The sequence below is a fragment of the Drosophila persimilis genome, unplaced genomic scaffold (genome assembly GCF_003286085.1).
Source record: "Drosophila persimilis strain 14011-0111.01,24,50 unplaced genomic scaffold, DperRS2 tig00000520-arrow-pilon, whole genome shotgun sequence".
Lineage (NCBI taxonomy): Eukaryota > Metazoa > Arthropoda > Insecta > Diptera > Drosophilidae > Drosophila > Drosophila persimilis.
In genome coordinates, this window is record NW_020825317.1 from 1,992,244 (window position 1) to 2,014,528 (window position 22,285).

Here is a 22,285-nt window from a genome sequence, read left to right on the forward strand (position 1 = left end):
GTTTGAAAATATTTTTTATTGAATCTGCAACGAGCAATGCCCAATTTAACGACGGCTCGTCGCACAGCACCTCGTGCTGCTGCTGGAGAGCGCAGAGTCGGTCAGTAGCGACTACTTCTACTTACAGAATATGCCATGCAAATTAAGAGAACATTTGCCATGTGCACTTCGAAAATAAATTCATCTTTTGTACCGGCCAGTAGGATTGTGTGGAGGATCCCTGTATTTTAATGAAGTCAATCACTTTGGTAGGACTTATTTCCCAAATCCGGTTGTTCTCACAAACTTGAAGACTCTTTAATAGATCGCAGAATATTCATTCTGTGTCCTGCTCCATTGCACAGAATCTACAGCAGTCTATATTTACTAATTTCCCTTTCTTGAGGGGACATTTCAGGTGAAAGTCTTCTGTAATATCATCGTCTAAGTTCGAATGTCGTCTTTATTCAAGTTGAGAAGTCGCATTGAGAGCTTCTTCTCCAGGAGGAGAAACTTCTTGGCATGGCATTGGCCTTCACTGGCAATTCTGTGCTTGAGTTTCTTTTATTCGTGTCATTTCCAGATAATTTTTTCGGTTCAGAGCTCCAGAAGGAGATATCAAGTTTCTGAAGCTCAGAGCGTATGATGCGCTTTTTTGGCAGCATCAAGTTATTTTCAAGTGCATCAAAAAAGAAAAGGGAAAACAGCTTTTATTATTCCTGGATAAGCTTTTCCGGACTAGCACCTGGCTTTGGAGCAACTGGCTCCAGAAGGGCAGGAGGGGAACGCAGCGGTTCGCCACATTTCTTTGGTTGGGTCTTCGACTCACAACAGACCCAGATCTGTCTAGCTGTTCCAAAGATTCTGAGACTCCAAGGAAATTTGGTGTCCCAGGAAAGGAGAATCCAACCTTAACTCGGCGACCTCAAAGTGGGGGCTATTGAGTAGTTTTTGAAAAAGAACTGAATTGTTTTGTTTCGAGAGCTAGCTTTGAGGCACTAAAAGGAAGTTAACGAGAGCCTAACCAAAAGCTGTCAGGGGCATAGCGAGCTCTTTAAATTAATGGTGCCAGTGATTCTCATCGTCGGAAAAGTTCCGGAGGAGAAACGTACTGAATTTGAAGAAAGGGAAAAAACGGAAAAGGCAGAAACTTTCGTTAGTAATATGTTTTAGTGTTAAGTTATTTTAAATAAGTTTGTTAGCTTTTCTGTGTGTGATAGTCATTGTCAGCGGCGAAAGGCAGACGAAGGCGAGGGCAAAAAGAGAAGACCCAAAAAGATGTGTGTTGATTTCGTTTTGCCTTTGTGTTACTCAATCTTGAGGCTCGATTGGAGTTTCCTTTTCAGATCCGGATTTCATCGAGAAAGCGCTTTCGTGGATATGCGGCCAAGTGATATTGGCTAAATCAAATGTTAAATGTTAAAAGTTAAAGAAAACAAATTCATTTGGTTTTGTTTTTCGACTTAAAGCCCGCTGAGGGGCAAAGCAAACTGAGCAAAGTGTAATCCACTCACGAAGAAAAGGAGAGAGAGATAAGCACTCAAATTATTCCCCCTATTGTTTTTCCGTTTTCTTCCTCCCTTCACGGTCTTGCTCGTTGACTCTATGCATGCACCTAAAGAAATTAATTGTTCGTCTTATTTATTATTAGTCATTATCCAGTTCGTTAGTCTTTAAAGCCCTTCTTTTTATACCCGATACTCAAAATGAGTATTGGGGTATATTAGATTTGTGGTGAAAATGGATGTGCGTAACGTCCAGAAGGAATCGTTTCCGACCCCATAAAGTATATATATGCTTGATCAGCATCAATAGCCGAGTCGGTTGAGCCCTGTCTGTCTGTCCGTCCCTATCAGCGCCTAGTGCGCAAAGACTATAAGAGCTAGAGCAACGACATTTTATATCCAGCCTTCTGCGATATGTCACTGTTACAAGAATATTTCAGAACTTTGCCCCACCCCCTTCCGCCCCCACAAAGAGCGCAAATCTGTGGCATCCACAATTTTAAAGATACGAGAAAACAGAAAACGCCGAATCGTGGAGGATGGTTATATCTTCGAGAGTGTAAAATCTGAACTAGATCGTATAATTATTATAGCTAAAATCAGGAAAAAAATTTCATTCTTTCTCGCTCTGTCTCTCTCTAACACACACGTATCATAGACGGCTTTTCTTAGACTATTTCAGAGACTATAAAAGCTAGAGCAACCAAATTTGGTATCCACACTCCTGTGATATCGGACCTTGACCGTTTCGTTTAAAAATTTCGCCACACCCCCTTCCGCCCCCGCAAAGACCCCAAATCTCGGGCATCCACAAATCTCAGAGACTATTAAGGCTAGAGTATCACTATCACTATCACTATAAAACGTATATCTCAGAATTTCGCCCCACCCCCTTCCGCTCCCACAAAGAACGAAAATCTGTTGCATCCACAATATTGCAGATTCGAGAAAACTAAAAATCACATCGCACAATCATAGGGAATGACCATATCTATCTGGTTGCTGAATCTGGATCAGATCGGATCATTTTTATAGCCAAAAGGAACAAATCAATACGCATCGCCCGACGACATGTTTTAGACATGTTCATACTGATTTTCTGTCTCTCTCGCACGAACTCTTTGTCGTGTCGTTTAATATTAGCGGCGTCTGACGGAGGAAAGCCAAGGAAAGCTGACTAAGAATCGGGCATTAATGTAGAGTTGCGGTCTCCGCAGCAACTCACAACGTTCCCCCTCGTTTTTGCTTAGTCTTAAGTTAGATTCGCTCCTATATTGTAGGTCAATAAATCCCAAAGATCCCATAGGTACGCAAAGGGGTCATTCCGTTTATGTTCACTCGCGATCTAGGAATGACGAAGAAAGGGAGGGTCAATGAGACCTGCGGCGAAGAAAGCACGCGTCGATGCAATTTTAGATCCTTCATGAATCTCGTCGTAGCATGCATATTTAATAATTTTAATAATAATGAGGATAGGCAACCAACGAGAGGATGGCAAGATCACCAATCCAAATTGCCGAGGATCCCAGCCGGGAATAACAGTGTGCGCCCTTCTCCCATTCCCCAAAATCTCGTCTGAATCGTTACAACTATGTTCACATACTTTTCTAAAATTATTAATAATTTATTTCTAAGATAATGAACGGATTAATGAACAGTATATTCCGTATTCTTTTTATTTCCACTGAACATTTCCTTTTCTGGATTGTGTTGATTTTAAAATGAATGGGTACAAAATATTTTTATGTACTGTATATAATCGCAGACCCCATTAAAACAAGTATATATATAAATATATAAAAAATGATATTAAAAATATGAAAATATTGCCTTTTTGGCTTTATGTAGCCGACAGTTAATTCCTCAAGTCAGAAAGTAATTTCGATACTTAGACTGTATCGAACGGCCCTTGAGGGATCTAGCTTGTCTGATCCGGTAGTTACACACACATGCATTGACGACAAATGGCATACACTCAGTTATACATACATATGCAAAGAAGTAAAAATAATGTTTTTATGGTAATGTACAATTTTGGTTCTAGGCGATTATGATTATGTACAGATAATGTGGATCATTAGTATGATAGTATTATTTACTATGTAGATTGTTTGCCAAGCTATTCGACATATTATGTTTAGGAAAAAAAAACTTCGAAAAGTTAGTGGGCGGGGTGGAACGATGGTGAAAATCGGATCGTAAATTAATCATATTTCATATAAATTCAGAGTATCTATGTATGTACATAATAACTAAAGAAATGCAACAGAGAGACAAAAATATGGTTTAGGGCTGATCAGATCTTCCTTTACTTGAGGATGATCTCAGCTGGTGGTAAAATATTGTCACCGTAGAGGCAATACCAGATGCTCGAATACCAAATAGTACGATCCACCCACTCGCTGCCGGCCAGAACATGGCCAATGTAGGGAGCATCTCGCGATCTGCAATGGAGAGATGAAAGTCTTAGAAATCACCTTGCTCTGATGATATCAGTTTTAGACTCAAACCTCATTATCTGTGCCTGGGTGCGCTCGACAAAAGTGATGGCCCAGCTCCATGGAAAGTCTCGTTTGCGCTCACAGCCCACATACGCCGTACAGCTCTGCAGAAATATCTCCCTGATAATAGTTGTCTTGTCGTTTTTGTCCTTCTTGGAAATAACAATCTTGCCGTCGCGCAGCTCGCACTGTAGAGATTTGAACGTCTTGGTGCGATTGTCGGCGAAGCGCAGCTCCTTGCCGGGCGTCACCGTGGCCAGATTCTTGATCGCCCGCTGTATTTCGCGCAGCATCTCAATGGGCCGCACCATCAGATAGTTGTGCTTGCGATCTTCCTCCGGCCAGTACGACCAGTTAAGGATCACGTCGAACACTTTTGTGTCATGGTGCAGGGGCCGCTCCAGGCTGCCGTTCAGTATCACCTCGTAGAGCGTCAGCTGATGGGTTGGTAGTTGCATTTTGACGGAATATTCCCGACACAGCTCGTAGGCGGTTTTGGTGGGTGAAATCGTTGCATTCACCTGCATCTTTTCCTGAACGGATAGAGCGATTAGATCAGTACATACTGAAGTGATCAATCATAGCTGATGGCAAACCTCTGTGATGTTGTCTGGATTCGGATTCAGGCTGATCCAGATCTTTATGTCCCCCGACTGCTTGACCGCATCTTTGAGCGTCTCGGCGGCAGCGTAATACTTTTGCAGGCATGCCAGCATGGCCTGCTCCCGTTTCTGCATTGAATAAAATATAACATAGTTGTAAAGAATGAGCGGGAACGTTGTGATACACCCGATACTCAGTCAAAAGAGTGTGTTGCTCTCTGCTCCCTTCTGCCAGATCGCTCACACTGCACGAGGAAGGGTGTGTGGGAGGGAGAATGAGAGAGCTCGTAGCTGGGCGTAGCGTACATTTGTTCCTTAGGGCTATAATAACGACCCGATCTGATCTAGATTCGGCAATCTTCTATGATTTGCTATGATTCAACGTTTTCGTGTATCTTTAAAATTATGGATGCCACAGACTTTCGTGGTTTGTGACTGCAGAAGGGGGCGGGGCAAAATTTTGATATCACAGTCACATACAGTCTGGTTGCTCTAGCTTAATAGTCTTTGAGATCTAGGCGCTCATCGGGAGGGACACACGGACGGACGGACAGACATACTTGGCTCAATCGACTGGGCCATTGATGCTGATCAAGAATATATATACTTTATGGCTTCGGAAACGCTTCCATCTGGGTCATACACACATCCACTTTTACCACATACTCCTATACTCCTGTACTCTTCTTGAGTATCTGGTATAAAAACATTCATAGATTAAAAGTAAGGTAGCGTTCAACTTACAATTTCATCGGCACTGACGGGGAATAGGTTCTTGTACAGAAGAATGAGATCGCTGAGAACATCGGCCTCTTTCTGAGAGTAGATTAGCTCATCGCTCTATTGGAGAAGCCGGAAACATACAGATAATCATGCACATAATCCTAAATATAGTAGCCAAGGTTTGACAGGGGACCCACCTTCTTGGCCAGCAGCGTTGGGCCCCAGATCATGGTTAGATTCTGAACGCTCATCTTGTTCTTGGTCTGCTGCGAGCTAATGAACACCAGGTGGCCCACGATCCGGCGCAAGGTCTCATGCTCGATGGGCGAGAGGCGAGCGAGGAGCTCACGATAGATGGGAATCTTCTCGGCGGCCAAATTCAGCTCGGTGACGAAGACGAAGCTGTCGGTTAGCTTGCCCAGGAGGCGCTCGGGCAGGTCCCTCATGAACCGCTTGAGGACATTGGCTACGTCGTGCTCATTGTACTCGTTTCGGGTGATCTCCACATTGAAGGCATCCGCTCGGAAGGCGCTCATCAGCTTGTGCATGGAGTTCTCCGAGCCTGATTTGCGATAGATCCCCTCCGACATGGACCCGTGGATGTACACAAAGTTAATGCACTTATCCACTATCACGGGTACATCGTACCGCGTCAACTGCTGATCCCCCAGCGAAAAGCCGTTGTTGTGTGCCACTTCCCGAATGATGTGACGCCAGATCTTTGTCTCTCGTGCCGAGCTCATGATCATGTAGACAGCATACGGCGGACAGTCAATCATCAGCATTGGCCCGATCCCCACGTGCAGGTTGTCGATGGACTCGTCACTCTCCTTGAGCACTATTTCAGAGGGATAGAAATGCAATTAAATGTTATTTTATAGCTCTTACATAGCTCTTATATAGCATGCATACCTATGCATCGCGCCTTGCGCAAGTCCATTTTTTCCACATTCCCAGTGGCCTCGCACACGAAGATGAGACGTCGCTGGCTCTTGCGAAGCACCAACCAGGTGCCACTCCACTCTGACGTGATGGAGTTCTGAAACGGAACGGAGCGGAATGCAACGCATTAGGCATGGGGTCTCAGGGAGGAGCTTAACGCTTCACCCACCTTTAGGTAGCACCAACCCGCGCGGTAATAGTGGCATGTGTACTTGACAGGCATACTGTTGGTGAGACTCTCAAGGATCTTCTGCATCCAGACGCCCCTCTCGGACTCCTTGCCCACGCCATACAGATGGGAAACCCGCTGCTGCTTGACGTTCCCTGACGAGCTGCTGGTCATCACCAGATTGGGATTCGAGGACATGCTGTCGCTTACTCCGTTGCCTCCGTTTTTCGGCTGCGATGTCGTGATCTCGAAGCAGTAAAAGTGGGTCGCCGTGTCCGTGACGCGATTGTTGCTGACGCACTGCAGCGTGGTTATGGTGTCCAACGGTATCGACTCCCTTGGCGTCTTCATCTCCTGGTCCAGAAATGTCTGGAACTGGCGGTCCCTGAGTATGGCCTTTCGGTTCTGCATCTCCTTGAGTATATCTTCGACCACGCCCGAGGGGAACCGCACAAGGGGACCTTCGTAGCGCACCAGAAGCGGCGACAGACTGGGCCGGGGGACCATCTGCAGGGCCACCTTCACCTCCGACTGCCTCTGGGCCCCCGCCTTAAAGCTGGAGCGCCTCTTCATCACATCCATGCGCAGCTTGACGCTCGAGAAGGTGGTTATCGTCTTCCGCAGACGAGAGCTAAGCGTAGAACGAGACTCGCTACTGACAGGGGCGGTCTGTCCGCTGGTTCCTGTTCCTCCAATGGCTTCCAGGTAGGTGGGTGGGCTGTCGCCTTCGATTGGTAGTGCTGGCTTTGTGCTGCTGCTGGACGTGGAGGTGACTGTGGCTGTGGGTGTGGGTGTGACGGTAGAACCGTCTGCCACAAACCAATTGGTGCGATTTCTTGAGGCGCTGGCCAAGTCCACCATGGATCTGTTGGCGGCCCCCTCGGGTATCTTGCTCAGATAGGGCCTGGCACGTGCCTCCAACTGCTCCTGCTCGCGGTCCAGCATATGCTCCAGGCTGTCGTTCAGCAGCTGCGCATTTTGGTGCACGATCTGGGGCTGGCGACCACTTGTCGTGGCCGCACATCCACTAGGCGGATCCTCCTCGGAGGTGCACATGCTGACATCGTCCTGATCCCGCTCTTGTTTCACAGTGCCGTAGGTGTCCTCCTCCAGTAGGTGCTCGAGCAGTAGCAGCTCGTTGCTCTTGTTGGAACGCTCTAGCGTCGAGCACTTGCTGCTCATTAATGGATCGAACTCCTCGATCAGCTCCTGGGGCGCGCACCAGCCACCGACGGCTCCGTCGTTGCTGTCCAGCTCCCCATCTTCGCTGATGCAGGCCAGCTCTTGCTGCTGCTGGTTTTGCTGCTGCTGCTGGTTGGGGGTCAACAAATTGCAGCCGCGACTGCTCCCCGCGGTGGCCATCTCAAAGAGCTTCCCGTAGGTGGCTTCCTGGTTGGCATAGACAGGTTCCCGGGAGGAGTCTTCTTCCTGCACCGCTTCTCCCTGCTGCGAAGCGACATCCTCGCCGTAGAACTGCCAGGAATCGCTACGCTCTGGCTTTGGGGCCCTCGCCTCTTCGGCGGCAATCTTGGCGCAGATTAGCAGCGATTCCTCTCGCTCCGCTACCGCCGCTGCCCGATTCAGTTCCTTCAGCTCGGCGGAGTCCACGGGGGGACGTCGCAGCTCGATGTGCTCGTAGTTCTTGCGACGCTTCTGCCGCACGGGCGGCTGCAGTGCGTCCAGCCGGAACCGCTCTGGCTGTTGGGAGAGGCGCGGCGGAGGGAACGCGGGCATTGGCAGGGACGATGGCGGAGACGACGTCGTTGCGTCATCTCCGCGGATCGGGGGACGCTGCTGCGTCCGTAGCTGGACCTGCTCCTGAGAGAGATTCTTGGCCAGCGGGGGAGGTGGGGAGGGACGTGCCCTCAGTGCCTCATCGTAGCTGGGGGGCTTACCCTGCACCTTGGGCACTTCATAACAGCCGTCATCATCCCCGGCACTGTCCCCCCCAGCTGGCAAATCTTGATCCTTAACTTTGACCTTGGCAGTGACCTTTGCCTCATCCCGGAGATCGGTGAATCCTCCGCCGACGACATTCCGGTTCAGGGGACTGGAGAACTGTATCGCATTGAAGACATCCGTGTTGGGCATGGTCTGCCGTCGCTCAAGGTCAAACTCTCCCACGGAGCTTTCTCCACCCTCCGCTTCTCTGTCCCCATGGCCTCCTCTGCCCCCCAAGGTGAAGTTCGACCCGAATCGCCTGCTGGCATTCTTCAGACGGCTGCCAGCGTCAGCGCTGAGATTGCTGATCGCCTCCGTGGAGCTCCTTAGGTTCCTGTCCAGACGCTTCTTGGCACCCTTGGCCTTGAACGTGATCCGTTCGCCAATGGCCTCGCCCAGCAGTTTCGAGGTGGTGCCCAAGGATCGCAGAAGATTCCTGAATTCATTTGAGGCAACATGAAATCGAGGGAGAGAGAGAGAGAGAGTTAGTTTTGCTTGTGGCAGAGAGAGTTCGTCCCATTCCCATTTGGTAAGTAAATGAAATCCAAGTATTACGTACGTATACTAGTGCAATGTGTGTGCGTGTTAGATCTAATACTACGTGAATAGGAGTATCGGGAACACTTATTGGGCTAGGGCTAGGCCTAGGCCCATGATGGGAATGGGAGTGCTGGGAAGAGAAATGCGCTGGGTCCAAGAACTTCCCTCAGATGAATCAGCCGTCTCAATGCGCACATCTGTATATTGTATTCTACAGGTATTCGTTTCAAATATATAGATGTATGGGCTTAATCTTACTTTAATGCTACATATGTATGTATGTATTATGTTTGTAAACATCGGCGCACCGAAGTTTGCTCAGAGGTAAGGCTATGCATCGGCGGTGTAGATAAATCGGATGATTTGCCAAGGACCCTCGCAGATAGCCTTCTCCTCCGGTTGCCATTGAGCTCGAGCTGTAAGAAAGCGCTTCAATAATCGCACATCATGCCACGTAAACTTCACTCTAATTATAGACGTCTCCTTGATCTCTATAGCTCTTGAAACGTAGCGACGCGTCGGGTCTGACAGGTTATTTTCAGGGGCAGATCTGACAGAAACCACTTGATCTTGATTTGCTGAGCATCGGAGGTCCCACACAGTTCCGGGACAACACATAGCCACAGTTCCGCCGGTGCGCAGAACAACAGGAAGCGTACATATTCTCATTCCCATTTTAGGTGTTTCCATCCCAAAATAGTATTGCACAGACGATCAAGGTGATCATCAAGAACATCTCTGAAGACTTAGAAAGACTACAGCCGAGTGCCTATGTATGATAGCATTAAGAAGAAAGGAAGGCTAGCTAAAGGGTCTACTAAAGACTAGCTTACAAATCTACTTCCACCCACGACACTCCATATTCATTTTCGATCAGCGCTTCGTTTTAGCCAGATACACATGTACGAGGGCATACATACGCTTCAATAGCTAAGACACTATGTAGTTTTTACCAAACTAGACAAGCATGGCGTTGTCAGCGTTGCAGACATCAGGTCTGACATCAAATAAAACCCGAGGGAAAGTTGTGAGACGCGGCAAGGGTCGCGGCTTTACTCTTACACCTGATACTCATATATACATACAACCAACGACAAAAAAAGCCGCACTCTGATATTTAAATTTTGTTTTTGTGTTAATAAATCAGTTATTTATCCCATTTGGTAATTTCAACTTTTTATGTAATAATTTTATCAAACGATGGAAATTTTTTACAATATGTTATTTTGTTTTCTGTTAACTAACAATAAACAATATTATTGCACGAGATGTTTCTTTCAAATTATGATTTAATAAATGTTTTGTGGTACCCCTATCCCCCGTGGCTTTCATTGAACATTTGACGCTATGGGGAACGCATCGAATCGTATAAAGCCGTTAGATATTCATCCGTTATGTCCTCAAAACAAACTTCTTCTATAATTTCGCCTAACTCAACCATAGTTTATTATTTTGGCAGTCATAAGGGCCTATCGGATTGAGGTCGGGGCTGTCCCCGAGATGGCCAATCTAGGGACTTAATGTCCAAGTCCGGCTTCAAAATTTTTCTGTCGTTGAAAAATAGTCAAAGCTAGTTGAACCGAAAGTCGACAAGGTGCAGATTCGTCCTGAAAGTTGGGATCTTCTTCTCTCTCAGTAACTGATCCCATACTGGGGCATTCACCATGCCCTTTTAATCATTATTACGGTGGCAATGCACCAATTTTCGGAAAAGCCTCCTCTTCTGCGGCGAACTGCCCGCGAACTATCGGCTCCAATGATATTCAGTTTGGACTAATCCGAGAATATGATTCGCGAGCACTTAGATTCAGCCCAATTTGATTTTTCGTTGGACCAATACAAGCGAGCTTTCTTTACTCGACTATGCAGAAGTAGCTTTTTGGCAGGTGTTATTGCCAATGAGACCATCTCCTGCAGACGAAGATGCGTAGCTAGAGCTGCAATTTATTTTGCAAAACGTTGCTGCAGTTTTGATTGCTATCTCAACACAAGTTTTAAGGCTCGTTTGCTAACCCATTGCTAAGATTGGTACCAAAAAAAATTAATTACACTAGGCAACAAAATGTATATTTTTATTTCCGCTTCGAACCAACCGACCTTTTCTGATACATTTGGGACCTTAACAATTTATAATACATTTTCATAAGTTTGTTTTTTTTCAGAGGCTGCGTTCTTTTTTTGTATCGTTTGTTAATATCTATGGACAAACGGCTAAGGTGTAGACTTAGCTGCCACAATTTACCGTTAAATTCCGTTACTCGAAATACAACCGTTATTTTTGAAACAAAAAATACCAAACTATTTTATTCGTAACATATTTTAAAGGTAAATTGCATTTGGGAAGGTACGTAACGGAATAAATTATAAATTTTGAAAGCTTAATATTATCGAGCCGATGATCGTAAGCTCCAAAGTGTTTAGGTCTTATTTCGAAATTGCAAAGTGCGATACCACCAGGTGTAAGATAAATACTTAAGTAATGTTAAAAAAAGATGCACAACCTTTGAAAAACATTAAAAAAAATACCAGTTCTTAAAAGTTTTCCAAAAAAGAAACCACACCGTGAAAAAAAATTCATTACAAATTTGTAAAGCCGAATATATCAGAAACAGTCGGTTTGGTTCGAAGCGGCAATAAAAATCCTAGTGTTATCGAGTAAGAGATTCGAAGGACCTTACATAAAGGGTAATGTCTCTGAATTATATATTAAAATACAGGATCAGCTAACTACGAGAATACTCCCGACATTGGGTACAACTCCATCAACTCTGATAAGTTTTCAATCAAATATCAAATTACATATATATCGTATCATCAAATCAAAGTTCCATTCCAAATCACAATTCAAAACGAATTATTGAAGTAACGACTCGCTTCGCACGTGCGCCAACTTCGGCCGACGACGATGACCCAAAACTGGAGAGAGTTAGTACAAAAATAATAATAACATGAGATCGTTTGCTCAAGGAGTTCGAGTCTCCCCGAGGGACCACAACCGGAGATGGGAAGAAACCAGCTAACCGAAACCGTGAAACGTCAAAGGATTAGCCAGACCCAGACCCAGATCCAGATTTAGATCTGATTTTTAGGTTAGTCAAACTATGGATGTTGGGACACCAAGGAACTAGGGAACAGGTGAGGGTGCATCTACAGAAAAACAGAGAAACCGTTTAGAGAAACACCAAAGAAGAAGGAAAGGGAAAGATCTAGTATAAGGAGAACATTTCGGTAAAGTTTACTTGTCATCTTCTCGATCTTGGTCTTGTTCTTGATCACAGCTGGAGGACTGATCGAGCGACGTCGATGAAGATGTCGAAGGTGGCGGTGGTGTTGGCGTTGGCGGAGGTGTTCCCGGGTCAGAGGAATCTTCCGGAAATGGCTGACCCCGCTGATCAACGTCGTCTACGTACCCGGGTGACTGCGACTTGAACTTGCCGCTCTGCGAGCCCTGCGAGCAGCAGTCCAGCGAGGCGTTCGAGCCGTAGAGAGAGGAGGCCGTAGCATCCCCCTGCTGCTCCATCTCGCTGCATATCGACAAGCGCTGTTCCAGGATGGGCGGCTTCGGAGGCACCTGGGGAGCTGTGCGCACAGCTCTCAGAGGAACCGCGTCCACATCAAGTTCGACTTGCGGCTCCTGCGGGAGCGACTCCGTGGTGAGTCGCTGTCTCGGCGCTGGTCGGGGCGCGGCATAGATCGGTTCTGTCGGGACATTCTCGTTGGCGTCGGGACCATAGATGGGCTGCTGCTGCTCGGCGCTGTTCTCCTGCAGCACTTGCAGCTTGTTCTGCCCACTTGCCGGCAGCTTCTTCTCCGCACAATTGCCGTGCAAGTTCTCCGCGTTGATGTTCAGCTTCTTGAAACTGATGATAGTATTGTTGTTGTTATTGTTGTTGCTAGGCTTGATTTCGACGTTCTCATAGTTGGCGGGACGTAGCTCGGTGCAGAGCCGCCGCGGAGCCGGCACGGGTCGCGGAGCCTGTTCCATGGCAGAGTCGTCTGAAAGTGAGAGAAAGGATTGCGTTTTATTTGTTTATTGCGGGGATATCATGGTATCGGACGATAGGTGTCCAGGTAGGCCCTATGGGGATTACCTTTGAGGAATTTCGAGGGCTTAGGGAGATAGAGAGGGCTTTCAGGTAAAGGCAGCAGGTGCCTGAGGCTTGTATAAAGACCCGACCTCCATGGCTGGCCCTCACACTCGATCGCATCAATTCAAGCAAGCAGGATGGCCACGATCACTGATACATTCTGCCAAAAGTCGAGCAGTTTCTGGCTCACCCTCGTCCGTCTGCTGATGCAGCTCCTGCGGACCATATTTCAAGGCCATGCTCTAACCGAAGAAACTGTCGGGCCAATCAGCCCAGGGGACTCGAATGGAAGCGGAATCGACCCCCGGATCGCAGAGCACCAGCTACTGTTGCACCGGAGAGCCGAGAGCTACGCCAAGGTGGAGCTGCTGCATCGACTGCTCGTCCGGCAGCAGCTGCACGAGCTGGAGCAGCGCAGGCTGATGCGATTGGCCGTCGCCCGGCGACGGCTGCAGTTCTCCAATTAGCCCGAGTATTAGCCCGACGATTATCTCATTATCATTTATTTAGATCTAGATTTATTTCTATTTATATTCAGATTAAGTACGGTAGGGGTAGGCGTAGGTAGAGTTCTTTTTTGCATATTGACATATGTAATATGTACAAAAGTGAAAATGATCATCGACTGTCAACGATTGGCCAAATAAAGCACAAAGCGTTGTACTAAACGACGGCAGACACATCAAAGACACGTGTTTCCTTCAATTTCTGGTTCTCTGACTAAATTAGATCAACGATCGATAATCAATAATCGTTTTGACCAGTCATCAATAATTTCCGACGGCTTTCGCTCAGATCGCTTTCACGTTTCGCTTCGAAAGTCAGCGTTTTTACTTTGTTTTAGTTTAAATTTCTGTGGAATATTTATTTCAGCTGAAAGCGACCAAAGATGAGCGTGGGCTCAAGAGGGGGATCTAAGCTGTACACTCATTGGGGATAAAACGATACGATGAGAAGTTTTGATATAAACTTGTAACAGTGCGATCTATCTGGAGTGTGGACTAGGCTATTGATGCTGATCAAGAGTATACATATACATATATACGGGGTCGGAAATCCTTCCTACTGCACGTTACACACATCCACTGTCACCACAAATCTAATATACCCCTACACTCTCTTTGAGTATCGGCTATAAAAATAAGAAGCACAAAAAACGAGGGGGAACGTTGTGAGTTGCTGCGGACACAGAAACTCTACAGTTATACCCGATACTAAGTCAGTATGGCTCTCCTCCGGCAGACGCCGCTAATATTAAACGACGCGACAAAGAGTGCGTGCGAGAGAGACAGAAAATCAGTCTGAGCGTGACGTCGGGCGCTGAGTAGCCACTGCAAATTGATTTCTTGCTTTTGGATATAACAATTATCCGATCTGATCCAGATTCAGCAATCTGATAGATATGGTGATTATCTATGATTCTGCGTTTTTAGTTTTCTCCAATCTGCAGTGACATATCACAGAAGTCTGGATCCAAAACATCGTCGCACTAGCTCTTATAGTCTTTGAGCACTAGGCGCTGAAGGGGACGGACAGACGGACGGACGGACAGACAGACATGGCTCAATCGACTCGGCTGTTGATGCTGATCAAGAATATATATACTTTATGGGGTCGGAAACGATTCCTTCTGGACGTTACACACATCCACTTTTACCACAAATCTAATATACCCAAATTCTCATTTTGAGTATCGGGTATAAAAATATCGGGCCTCTGGCCGTTCCGTTTACCCTCCGGGATTCCCGGAAATACCCCTTTAATCGTCAAAGTTGTGATTAAACTAATAAATTGATGAAATAAGCTGCTTCAGCGCTGCACTGCGCTGAAGATCAAACAGATGTAGGAATCAAAACGGATCACTGCCGACTCCTTTGTGACCAAATGCCGTAGCTGGAAATCAGGGAAGGTCTTAATCTACCAGCACAACATAGGTTGTCCTCAATAGGAATGATATTATCACCACCATTTGCATATACATATATGTATGTACCTGCTGTTGAGTAGGGTATTCCCCTACATATGCTATACATGTATATGTACATACATAAGTATACCGACATAAGTCATTCCCTCTCTCTCTCTCTGGCTGTCTGGTGGAGCCAGTAGTGTGTTGTGCTGCAGTTCCCTGAACTTTTCAAATCTGCAAAGCAGAGCCATCTGCTGGCACTGTCGCTGTCGTGGTCGTTGTCGCTCAAGGGGTCGCTCCACTTTAAATGAGAGTTCTGTTCTCCCTGGGCTCTCTCCTTCCCTCTACCATCCCTCTCCTTCGCCATCGCGTTCGCCTCCTGATTCTCTTGACGTTTCCATTTCTGTAGTGCTCAATGATTTTGTTTATAAATGTTTAAGTAGACCCATTGTAGTCATTTCCATTCCCATTCTCATTCTGTTTTCATTGTGCTTTCCATTGGATATCTTGGATGAATAAACTTGTTCAAAGAGAGTGCGCTCGTGAGGGCGATTGTGAGTGCGGGTGAGTCACGTTAGATCGGACACTACATATTGCACATGCATACATACATATGTATGTACATGTACACTAATGTTTGAGCTGGCATCCTGATATTGTTTTCCCGGAAAATCAGCTGCAACTATAGCAGCCGCACAGTGGGACATTCGGCCATACTCTCGCTAAATTAATACTTCTGAACGCATATATGTACATACATATGTAGATAAAGATATCACGAAACTTCCCAAGCTGCATTTGAAAGTACCATTTTCCAAAATGTTGTCTACCCGAGTAAATGGTGCTTCATGATCTTCGAGTCGTTAGGCCAGGGCTCGTCCTGGCGTCGCGTCCTGCAGGAGTTCCCGGCTGTGTACCCAAGCACTGCGCCGAGCTCCTGTGTGGACCCCTAGCGATCCGGAAGGAATCGTTTATGGTGCCTCTCCATAAAAAAGGTAGCAAGTCAAGCCTAAAATGTTTAAGAACATTTAAACTCCTCACGAGCACCATCTCTGCAATTCCACTTGTACCTCCACTCAGCATGGACAACTTTCAGTCGTGCTGCTGTGCAAATTTGTTACACCTTAGTGCCTCGAAATGTACAGTTGGCTCTTTACACCCAGTGCGGTGGTTCTTGTGAGAGAATTACCCTCGTGGATTGTCGTGGTGTTATATCCCTATTAGATCCACTAGAAACTATTCCTAGCATGAACCGTTTAGAGTCTTATGCTCGTATTATAATTGCCTCTACCATATGTATGAAATCCACCACATCTCCAGGCGGCAGCGCCACTCGGTCGGTTGGGCAGGAGGAGGGCTACGATCCTGCCTGGGCATTCGAAATTCTTATATTTTTGGACCGATAAAGAAGGTTTAATACAACATTTTGCTACACATAATAATTTTATATTTTTGCTTTATATTTTAATCCAACATAACTTTAACAAAGGTACACAAAAATAACTATGTTATGATAAAACTGGGTCTTAATGTTTGATTTTGTAAAATAATCATCTGTATTGGAAGGAATATTTAATAAACTAAAAATTTCTAAAGAACAACTATTTGCCGATAGCCGAGTCGATTGAGCTAAGATCTGTGGCATCCACAATTTCAAAGATACAAAAAAACAAAAGATACAAAAATACGCAGAATCGTAGAGGATGACTATATCGTCTACAGTGCAAAATGAACCAGATCGTATAATTATTATAGCCAGAATCAAGAAAACAATTTCAGTCTTTCTCGCTCTGTCTCTCTCTAACACACAGGTTCCAAGGTCGGCTTTGCCTATTGCAAAATGTGAGTTTAAGGATCTCAGAGACTATAAGAGCTAGAGCAACCAAATTTGGTATCCATACTCCTGTGATATCGGACCTTGACAAGTTAGTTTTAAAAATTTCGCCTTCTACATGTTATTCGATCTGAAATGCAGCATGTGATTAAACGTAGAATGCATTTCAATTTCCATTACATTTTCGAGCGAAACTGAAAGTTTCTTTGTGTGTATTTTTGAAAGCTCCGTCAGGTGCGTATATTCATATTATTCAAAGCGCACCCTCAGAAAAATGCTTTTGCCAGCTCTTTTCGGCCGGTGTCCCACTGTGCCCCGCGCATCTTTTGGTGTCGCCGTCTTCGTGTCCTCGTTTGGAGGAGGGCTTCTCTCAGATCCAAGTATAAGTAGTGCCTCGCCTCCCACAAGACACTGAGCAATCCGATTTCCAAAGGTCATTATTATCGCGTGTGCATATGTATGTACATACTCGTATGAACAATATATAAATATGTACATATAAATATGTTCCACAGAAGCTTCACTTGTGCCGAGAAATTATCGGAACAAGATTTGGGATAAATTACGTATGTACTATGTACGATACCTATATAATATATATATCATTTAACATATCAATGTAGATATGTATGAATGTATGTACATATGTTAATACATGCACACCTATTTATAGGTCCAAAAAGGCAGTGATAACAATGATAATGACGATCGGCGGAAACCCAGCGATTGATGTAATATTACTTATGTGCATGCATGCGTGGATACGTATGTATGTACATATGTATGTATGTATTCTTTGCAATGAATAAGTACACCTAGAGAAAAAGCCCTGAAATTTTTATATTTACATATGCATAGCTTTAACGAGGGGGAACGTTGTGAGTTGCTGCCACGGCCGCGACTCTACCTTTATACCCGATACTCGGTGAGCACGGCTCCTCTCCGCCAGAGGGCGCACACAGTGTACTACGAAGAGTGTGTGAGAAAGAGAGAGAAAAAGCGCGTCTGGGTTTGCGTAGCCTCTGCAAATCGATTTGTTCCTTCTTGCTATAATAATTGACCGATCTGATCCAGTCTGCCATCTTTGGTTTTCTCATATCTTTAACATTGTGGATGCCACAGATTTTCGTCCTTTGTGGGGGCGAAAGGGGGCATGACAAAATTTTGAAACAAACTTGATTCAGTGTGATATTGCAGGAGTATGGAAACTAGGCGTCAAACAAGACGAACGGACGAGCGGACAAACGGACGGATGGACAGACAGACGGACATGGCTCAATCGAATCGGCTATTGATGCTGATCAACAATACGTATGTACATATGAATGTACGTATAAGAAATGAATCATAACATATTAATATAGTATAGAGAAGTATAGACATATAGAATACTTTTTCCGGATATCGTATTTATAATTAGGAATTTGAAGCTGGTCTGAAGGCAGATCAATTCAGTTGAGAAATCGCTGAAATCAATGTTCTTATCAATGTCAACAGTCTGGCTCATTGTTGGAGCTTACAATCAGATCTCTGCCTTGCTCTCCCTTTGTCGAGTAAATTCCGCAGAGCACCAGTGAGCTACTGGCAGAGCTTTAAACGCTCGGCCTGGCTTATCAGCTTTCCATTAGCACACCAGAAATGCCAGCCAAATTTCAATTACATTTTCGACTGCCAAATACCGAAAAAATCTGTTCGGGAAACTTCGTAATTGGCCGATTCCCAGTGTAGTGATTGGTTGATGGTGTCCAGCGCGTTCCAGAGATCACTTGCATTTTATATTTTATAAAAATATAAAACATTCACACGTCTCAGCTAATGACGTACCACCTTAAAGAACAGTTTATCGATTAAGCTTTGTGATTGTGATACTCGTATCTCAGCAAAGCTAAAAGCCTATCAAATATGGAATACTAGACACGAGCTACACATTTTGGCGCATGCACATTAAATGGCCATACTTACATATGTACATACATACATACATACATATATACATACATACATATGTACATACAAAAAAGAACAAACCGTTATTTACCACACACATTTTACACCGCCAATGGGTTTCAAAATTGATTTGGTTTTTTTTGGTAATTTTTCGATTGGCCTGCATTAAATGTACTGCATAGACCTTTGCTCCCATTTTGGTTTTCGTTTTTAGGTTTTGTTTTTGTTTTTCCACATAGCACCATTAAAAACTTTAATTGAGCTTGGTTCCGTTGTTTGTGAGAGAACATTTGCCAAAGCAATATATGGTGTAAATATATGGAAATATTTATTAAAACTACATCTGAAACTCATGTATGTACATACGGTACATACATATGCATTCGCACATACATATGTATGTATGTGAATATGTACATACATATGTACATGGATAAACAATGTCAAATGAATCTGCATTCATGTGCATTTGCCCGGGGAATATGCAATTGGTGCTTATTCGAATGAATCACTTGCACTCTCCCTTTTTGTTTGTTGTTTTGTACAGTGTCTGGTTGTTTTTTATGCAGTAGCAGAGGGTATGTTCATTTTTCGACCATCGTTTGCAATGCTTTTAGTTTATATGTAATTGTTTATATTTTGCCTTGGCTTGAGCAAATACGAGTAGCTAGATGCATACAAATGTATGTATGTACATATATGTATGTATGTATATGTATGTGCATTCAAACGAATTATTTCTGTATTTTATAGGAAGTTTAGGAATAAATCATGTACTACGTTTCTGGCCGGGGATTCTCACCCCTGTACCCGAATACCCGTACGAGTACTCGTATAATCTAATAGCGAGTATCCTATCCACTTTGGAGCGTCGCTGCCGGTACCCACTAGTAGCCCTACAGCACTCTACTCCCCATGGACAAACAGCTGCATGCACACATACTCGCACGAGTGTGAATGATGAACAGAGTTGAAACATTGCATTTTGTTTGTTTATGCTTTTCAATGCGATAAGAGAGCGCATAAAAAGCTGATTCGTCGTCGTCCCAGCTCCTCTTTCTCCCTCCCCTTTCCAGCGAGGGAAGGGTCATATTCATTGAGCACAGTGCAAAAAGACGGACAAGTTGTGGAGGAAGTGGGCACAGAGCACTCTGTGGGCATAACGTTGCCATGGCCCCAATTATATAAGACAGAAGAGAGTCTCCGAGGCTCCAGCCAGAGCGACTCGATTTCCAAGTTGCTTGACGGCATTTTTATGTCGCATTCAGTATGTAGCATGGAAGTCTACATCGATTTGTGATTTGATCTACACGCAGACACACACAGTCACAGACACAGCCACAGCCACAGACACAGACGTAGACGTGGATGTCGCGCCTGCGCTGACCAAGGGACCAAGGCTCTGTTGCGGGAGGGGACTGGGGTAGGGGCCGGCAGCGATTAGTTGACAGTTATCGTTATCCCCGCTCACCTCCCTATAATTCTCGCTCTCTAGAGTCTAGGCCAACCATGCGCTGGCTTATGGCCTTTGCTGAAGACAGTAGTTCTGGGCGGACCAAAGCGATTAACCCCAACGCGAACTTGTTCAGGTACCCGGTCAAATAAATGGGGCGAGTTTGAGCTTTATTCGTGCGACAGAACATCTGATCTGATCGACTTACATAAATATGTAGCTATTAGCCGTGGGCCACAACTATCTACAATACTCGAAAGACGTATAGCAGTACGAGTACGACTCGTAGTATAAAAGCCAGATACGGGTATGATGGAGTGATGGAGGGGGGAAAGGTTCTTCGGTGAATGTGTGCCAGAAAACCTAATATGTTTATAATTGCCTAAATTGCCAAACAATTAAGAGGCACGGACGGACAGAGAGCACCAGCACCAGCGAAATGTGCCACGTTAGTGGAGAGAGAGAGTGAGAGACGGGCCAAGAGACACTTGTGCCGTTCTGTGTCACCAGGTGACGCCGTTGACCGCTATCTTCTTGGTCCGGTTCTGGCTCTGGCAGTAAAGCTGTAGCGATAAGCAGTTAGGAGCTTTTACAACAAACAGAGTATTTGCAGACCATTTGCCAATATTAGTATCGAAAACTATCAACAAATGGGAATATGCGGGCTCAACGAGGTACAAATGCATTTATGTACAGTGGTCGTTTCCATCCTATCGTTTTCGTATCAGAGAAATACCTAGGGCGGTGTAATAAGTACATCTCAGGAGCCCACGAATTTAATGCAGGTGAAAGATAAACACTTCAGGGTAAGAGGTTGGTGAATGGTGTTACAGGTTTCACGAAACTGAAGCCTGAAAAAATAATACAAAAACTTTACCTTTCGATTGCTGGCGTCGAACTAGAATTACGAATCCGATTTATGTGCTTTTTTTGTATTTTACAAACAACAACAATAGAAGATACCACAATAAAAAAAAAAGAAAACAAAGGGGAACGGCCCAAGTGAAAAACAAGTCTGGTATCAGGGAGATATCTTTAGAAGATCTAGATATGCTAGAGCTTCCACTAGTTCCTGTTGACACATTTTAGCTGGGCGGCTCTTCACATAATACGCGTATTGATTACCTTCCGCCGGCCGTTTTGTTCCGTTTCGTTTATTTTATGATTCGAGGAATGAATAATTTTCGGATGCCTCACGTTCACGCACACGGACACACACTCAGACGCATTGTTGTATCGCTCGCTTGTACGACTGGCGATCGGCGTTCGCTGGTGTGGATGGAATGGATGTGGGGCAACACTTGACACAACCGCAACGCAACGCGCACCTCACGCTGGAAAATCATGACCAGAGCTCAATGATCAGCTATCACCAGTTTTCTCGGTCCTTTGTCTTTTACAAAAATCTACTTGGCATAATTCGTTTCGCGGCTATTAATTTATACTACACATACTACCAGGGCTGCAGATCTCTCTATTTTCCCGTCAGATCTGGCTTTTTTTAAAGACAGCTGCGGGAATTTGGTATTTTTAGAAACGTTTTTGGCTTTTTCAGCTTTTTTTAATGCTGCCATCGGTTACATAAAAAGTGTGAGATTGATCGATATTTGCCAATACCACCACTAGTTTACCAGATGTTTGACATATACCGATTTTCATTTAATAAAATCAAAAAAATCAGCGAAAATACTAAGTTTTGGAGTTATGCTTACTTTTATAAAGATTGTGGTGAAACAGCAAATTTCTTAAGCTGGCAGCTGCTGATCTCCGAATGCTATCATTGCCATGGTCAAACGCGGAAAATGAGCGGGTCTTTAGCCAGCTTGATTTGGTCAAGACAAAATTGAAGAATTCCATGAAACTAAGCAGCGCCAATATTATTTTATGAATAAGGTAAAGTTGTATTGTCAGTGAAAGGATATTAATAATTTAGGTATCGCTTGCGACGGCTTGGGAAGTACTGCTTTGACTACGAAGCACCTAATAATTATCTATGCGTAATTGGTATGACCATGTCGTACGAATTCGAATCTGAAGCTTATGCCGCAGAGCTAGAAAAGTTAATGGAAATACTGTAAAAAACATATTAAATATCATATTAATAAAATATTGTTAAAACCATTAATTACGCGTGTCTTTTTGTTTGTTATCT

At 44.8% G+C, this 22,285-nt stretch overlaps 2 protein-coding genes across 3 annotated transcripts; one reads left to right on the forward strand and one right to left on the reverse strand.

Moving 5' to 3' along the window:
- Positions 1–3,137: 3,137 nt before the first annotated feature.
- Positions 3,138–21,063, reverse strand: LOC6602669. Of its 2 annotated transcripts, XM_026990081.1 has the most exons (9): positions 21,011–21,063; positions 12,142–12,898; positions 6,422–8,798; positions 6,223–6,349; positions 5,508–6,148; positions 5,332–5,427; positions 4,582–4,716; positions 3,995–4,518; positions 3,138–3,928 (listed from the first exon to the last, which is right to left on the reverse strand). In XM_026990081.1, the coding sequence occupies exons 2-9, from the start codon at positions 12,885–12,887 to the stop codon at positions 3,793–3,795; spliced, it is 4,782 nt and encodes a 1,593-aa protein (XP_026845882.1). In that variant the 5' UTR covers positions 12,888–12,898; positions 21,011–21,063; the 3' UTR covers positions 3,138–3,792. The 2 variants fall into 2 exon arrangements, with proteins under 2 accessions (XP_026845882.1, XP_026845883.1); XM_026990082.1 differs by lacking the exon at positions 21,011–21,063 and having other exon boundaries at positions 12,313–12,898.
- LOC6602670 lies at positions 13,128–13,457 on the forward strand. Its single transcript, XM_002027674.1, has one exon. The coding sequence runs from the start codon at positions 13,128–13,130 to the stop codon at positions 13,455–13,457; it is 330 nt and encodes a 109-aa protein (XP_002027710.1).
- Positions 21,064–22,285: the final 1,222 nt, after the last annotated feature.

What these genes read in the sequence shown, in the direction of transcription:
- LOC6602669 (XM_026990081.1), bottom strand. Translation starts at nt 12,887, where the DNA reads ATGGAACAGGCTCCGCGACCCGTGCCGGCTCCGCGGCGGCTCTGCACC. An exon ending in CGGGTTGGTGCTACCTAAAG is followed by an intron (nt 6,350 to 6,421) that starts GTGGGTGAAGCG and finishes GTTCCGTTTCAG; the next exon opens with AACTCCATCACGTCAGAGTG. An exon ending in ACCCAGGCACAGATAATGAG is followed by an intron (nt 3,929 to 3,994) that starts GTTTGAGTCTAA and finishes TCTCCATTGCAG; the next exon opens with ATCGCGAGATGCTCCCTACA.
- LOC6602670 (XM_002027674.1), top strand. Translation starts at nt 13,128, where the DNA reads ATGGCCACGATCACTGATACATTCTGCCAAAAGTCGAGCAGTTTCTGG.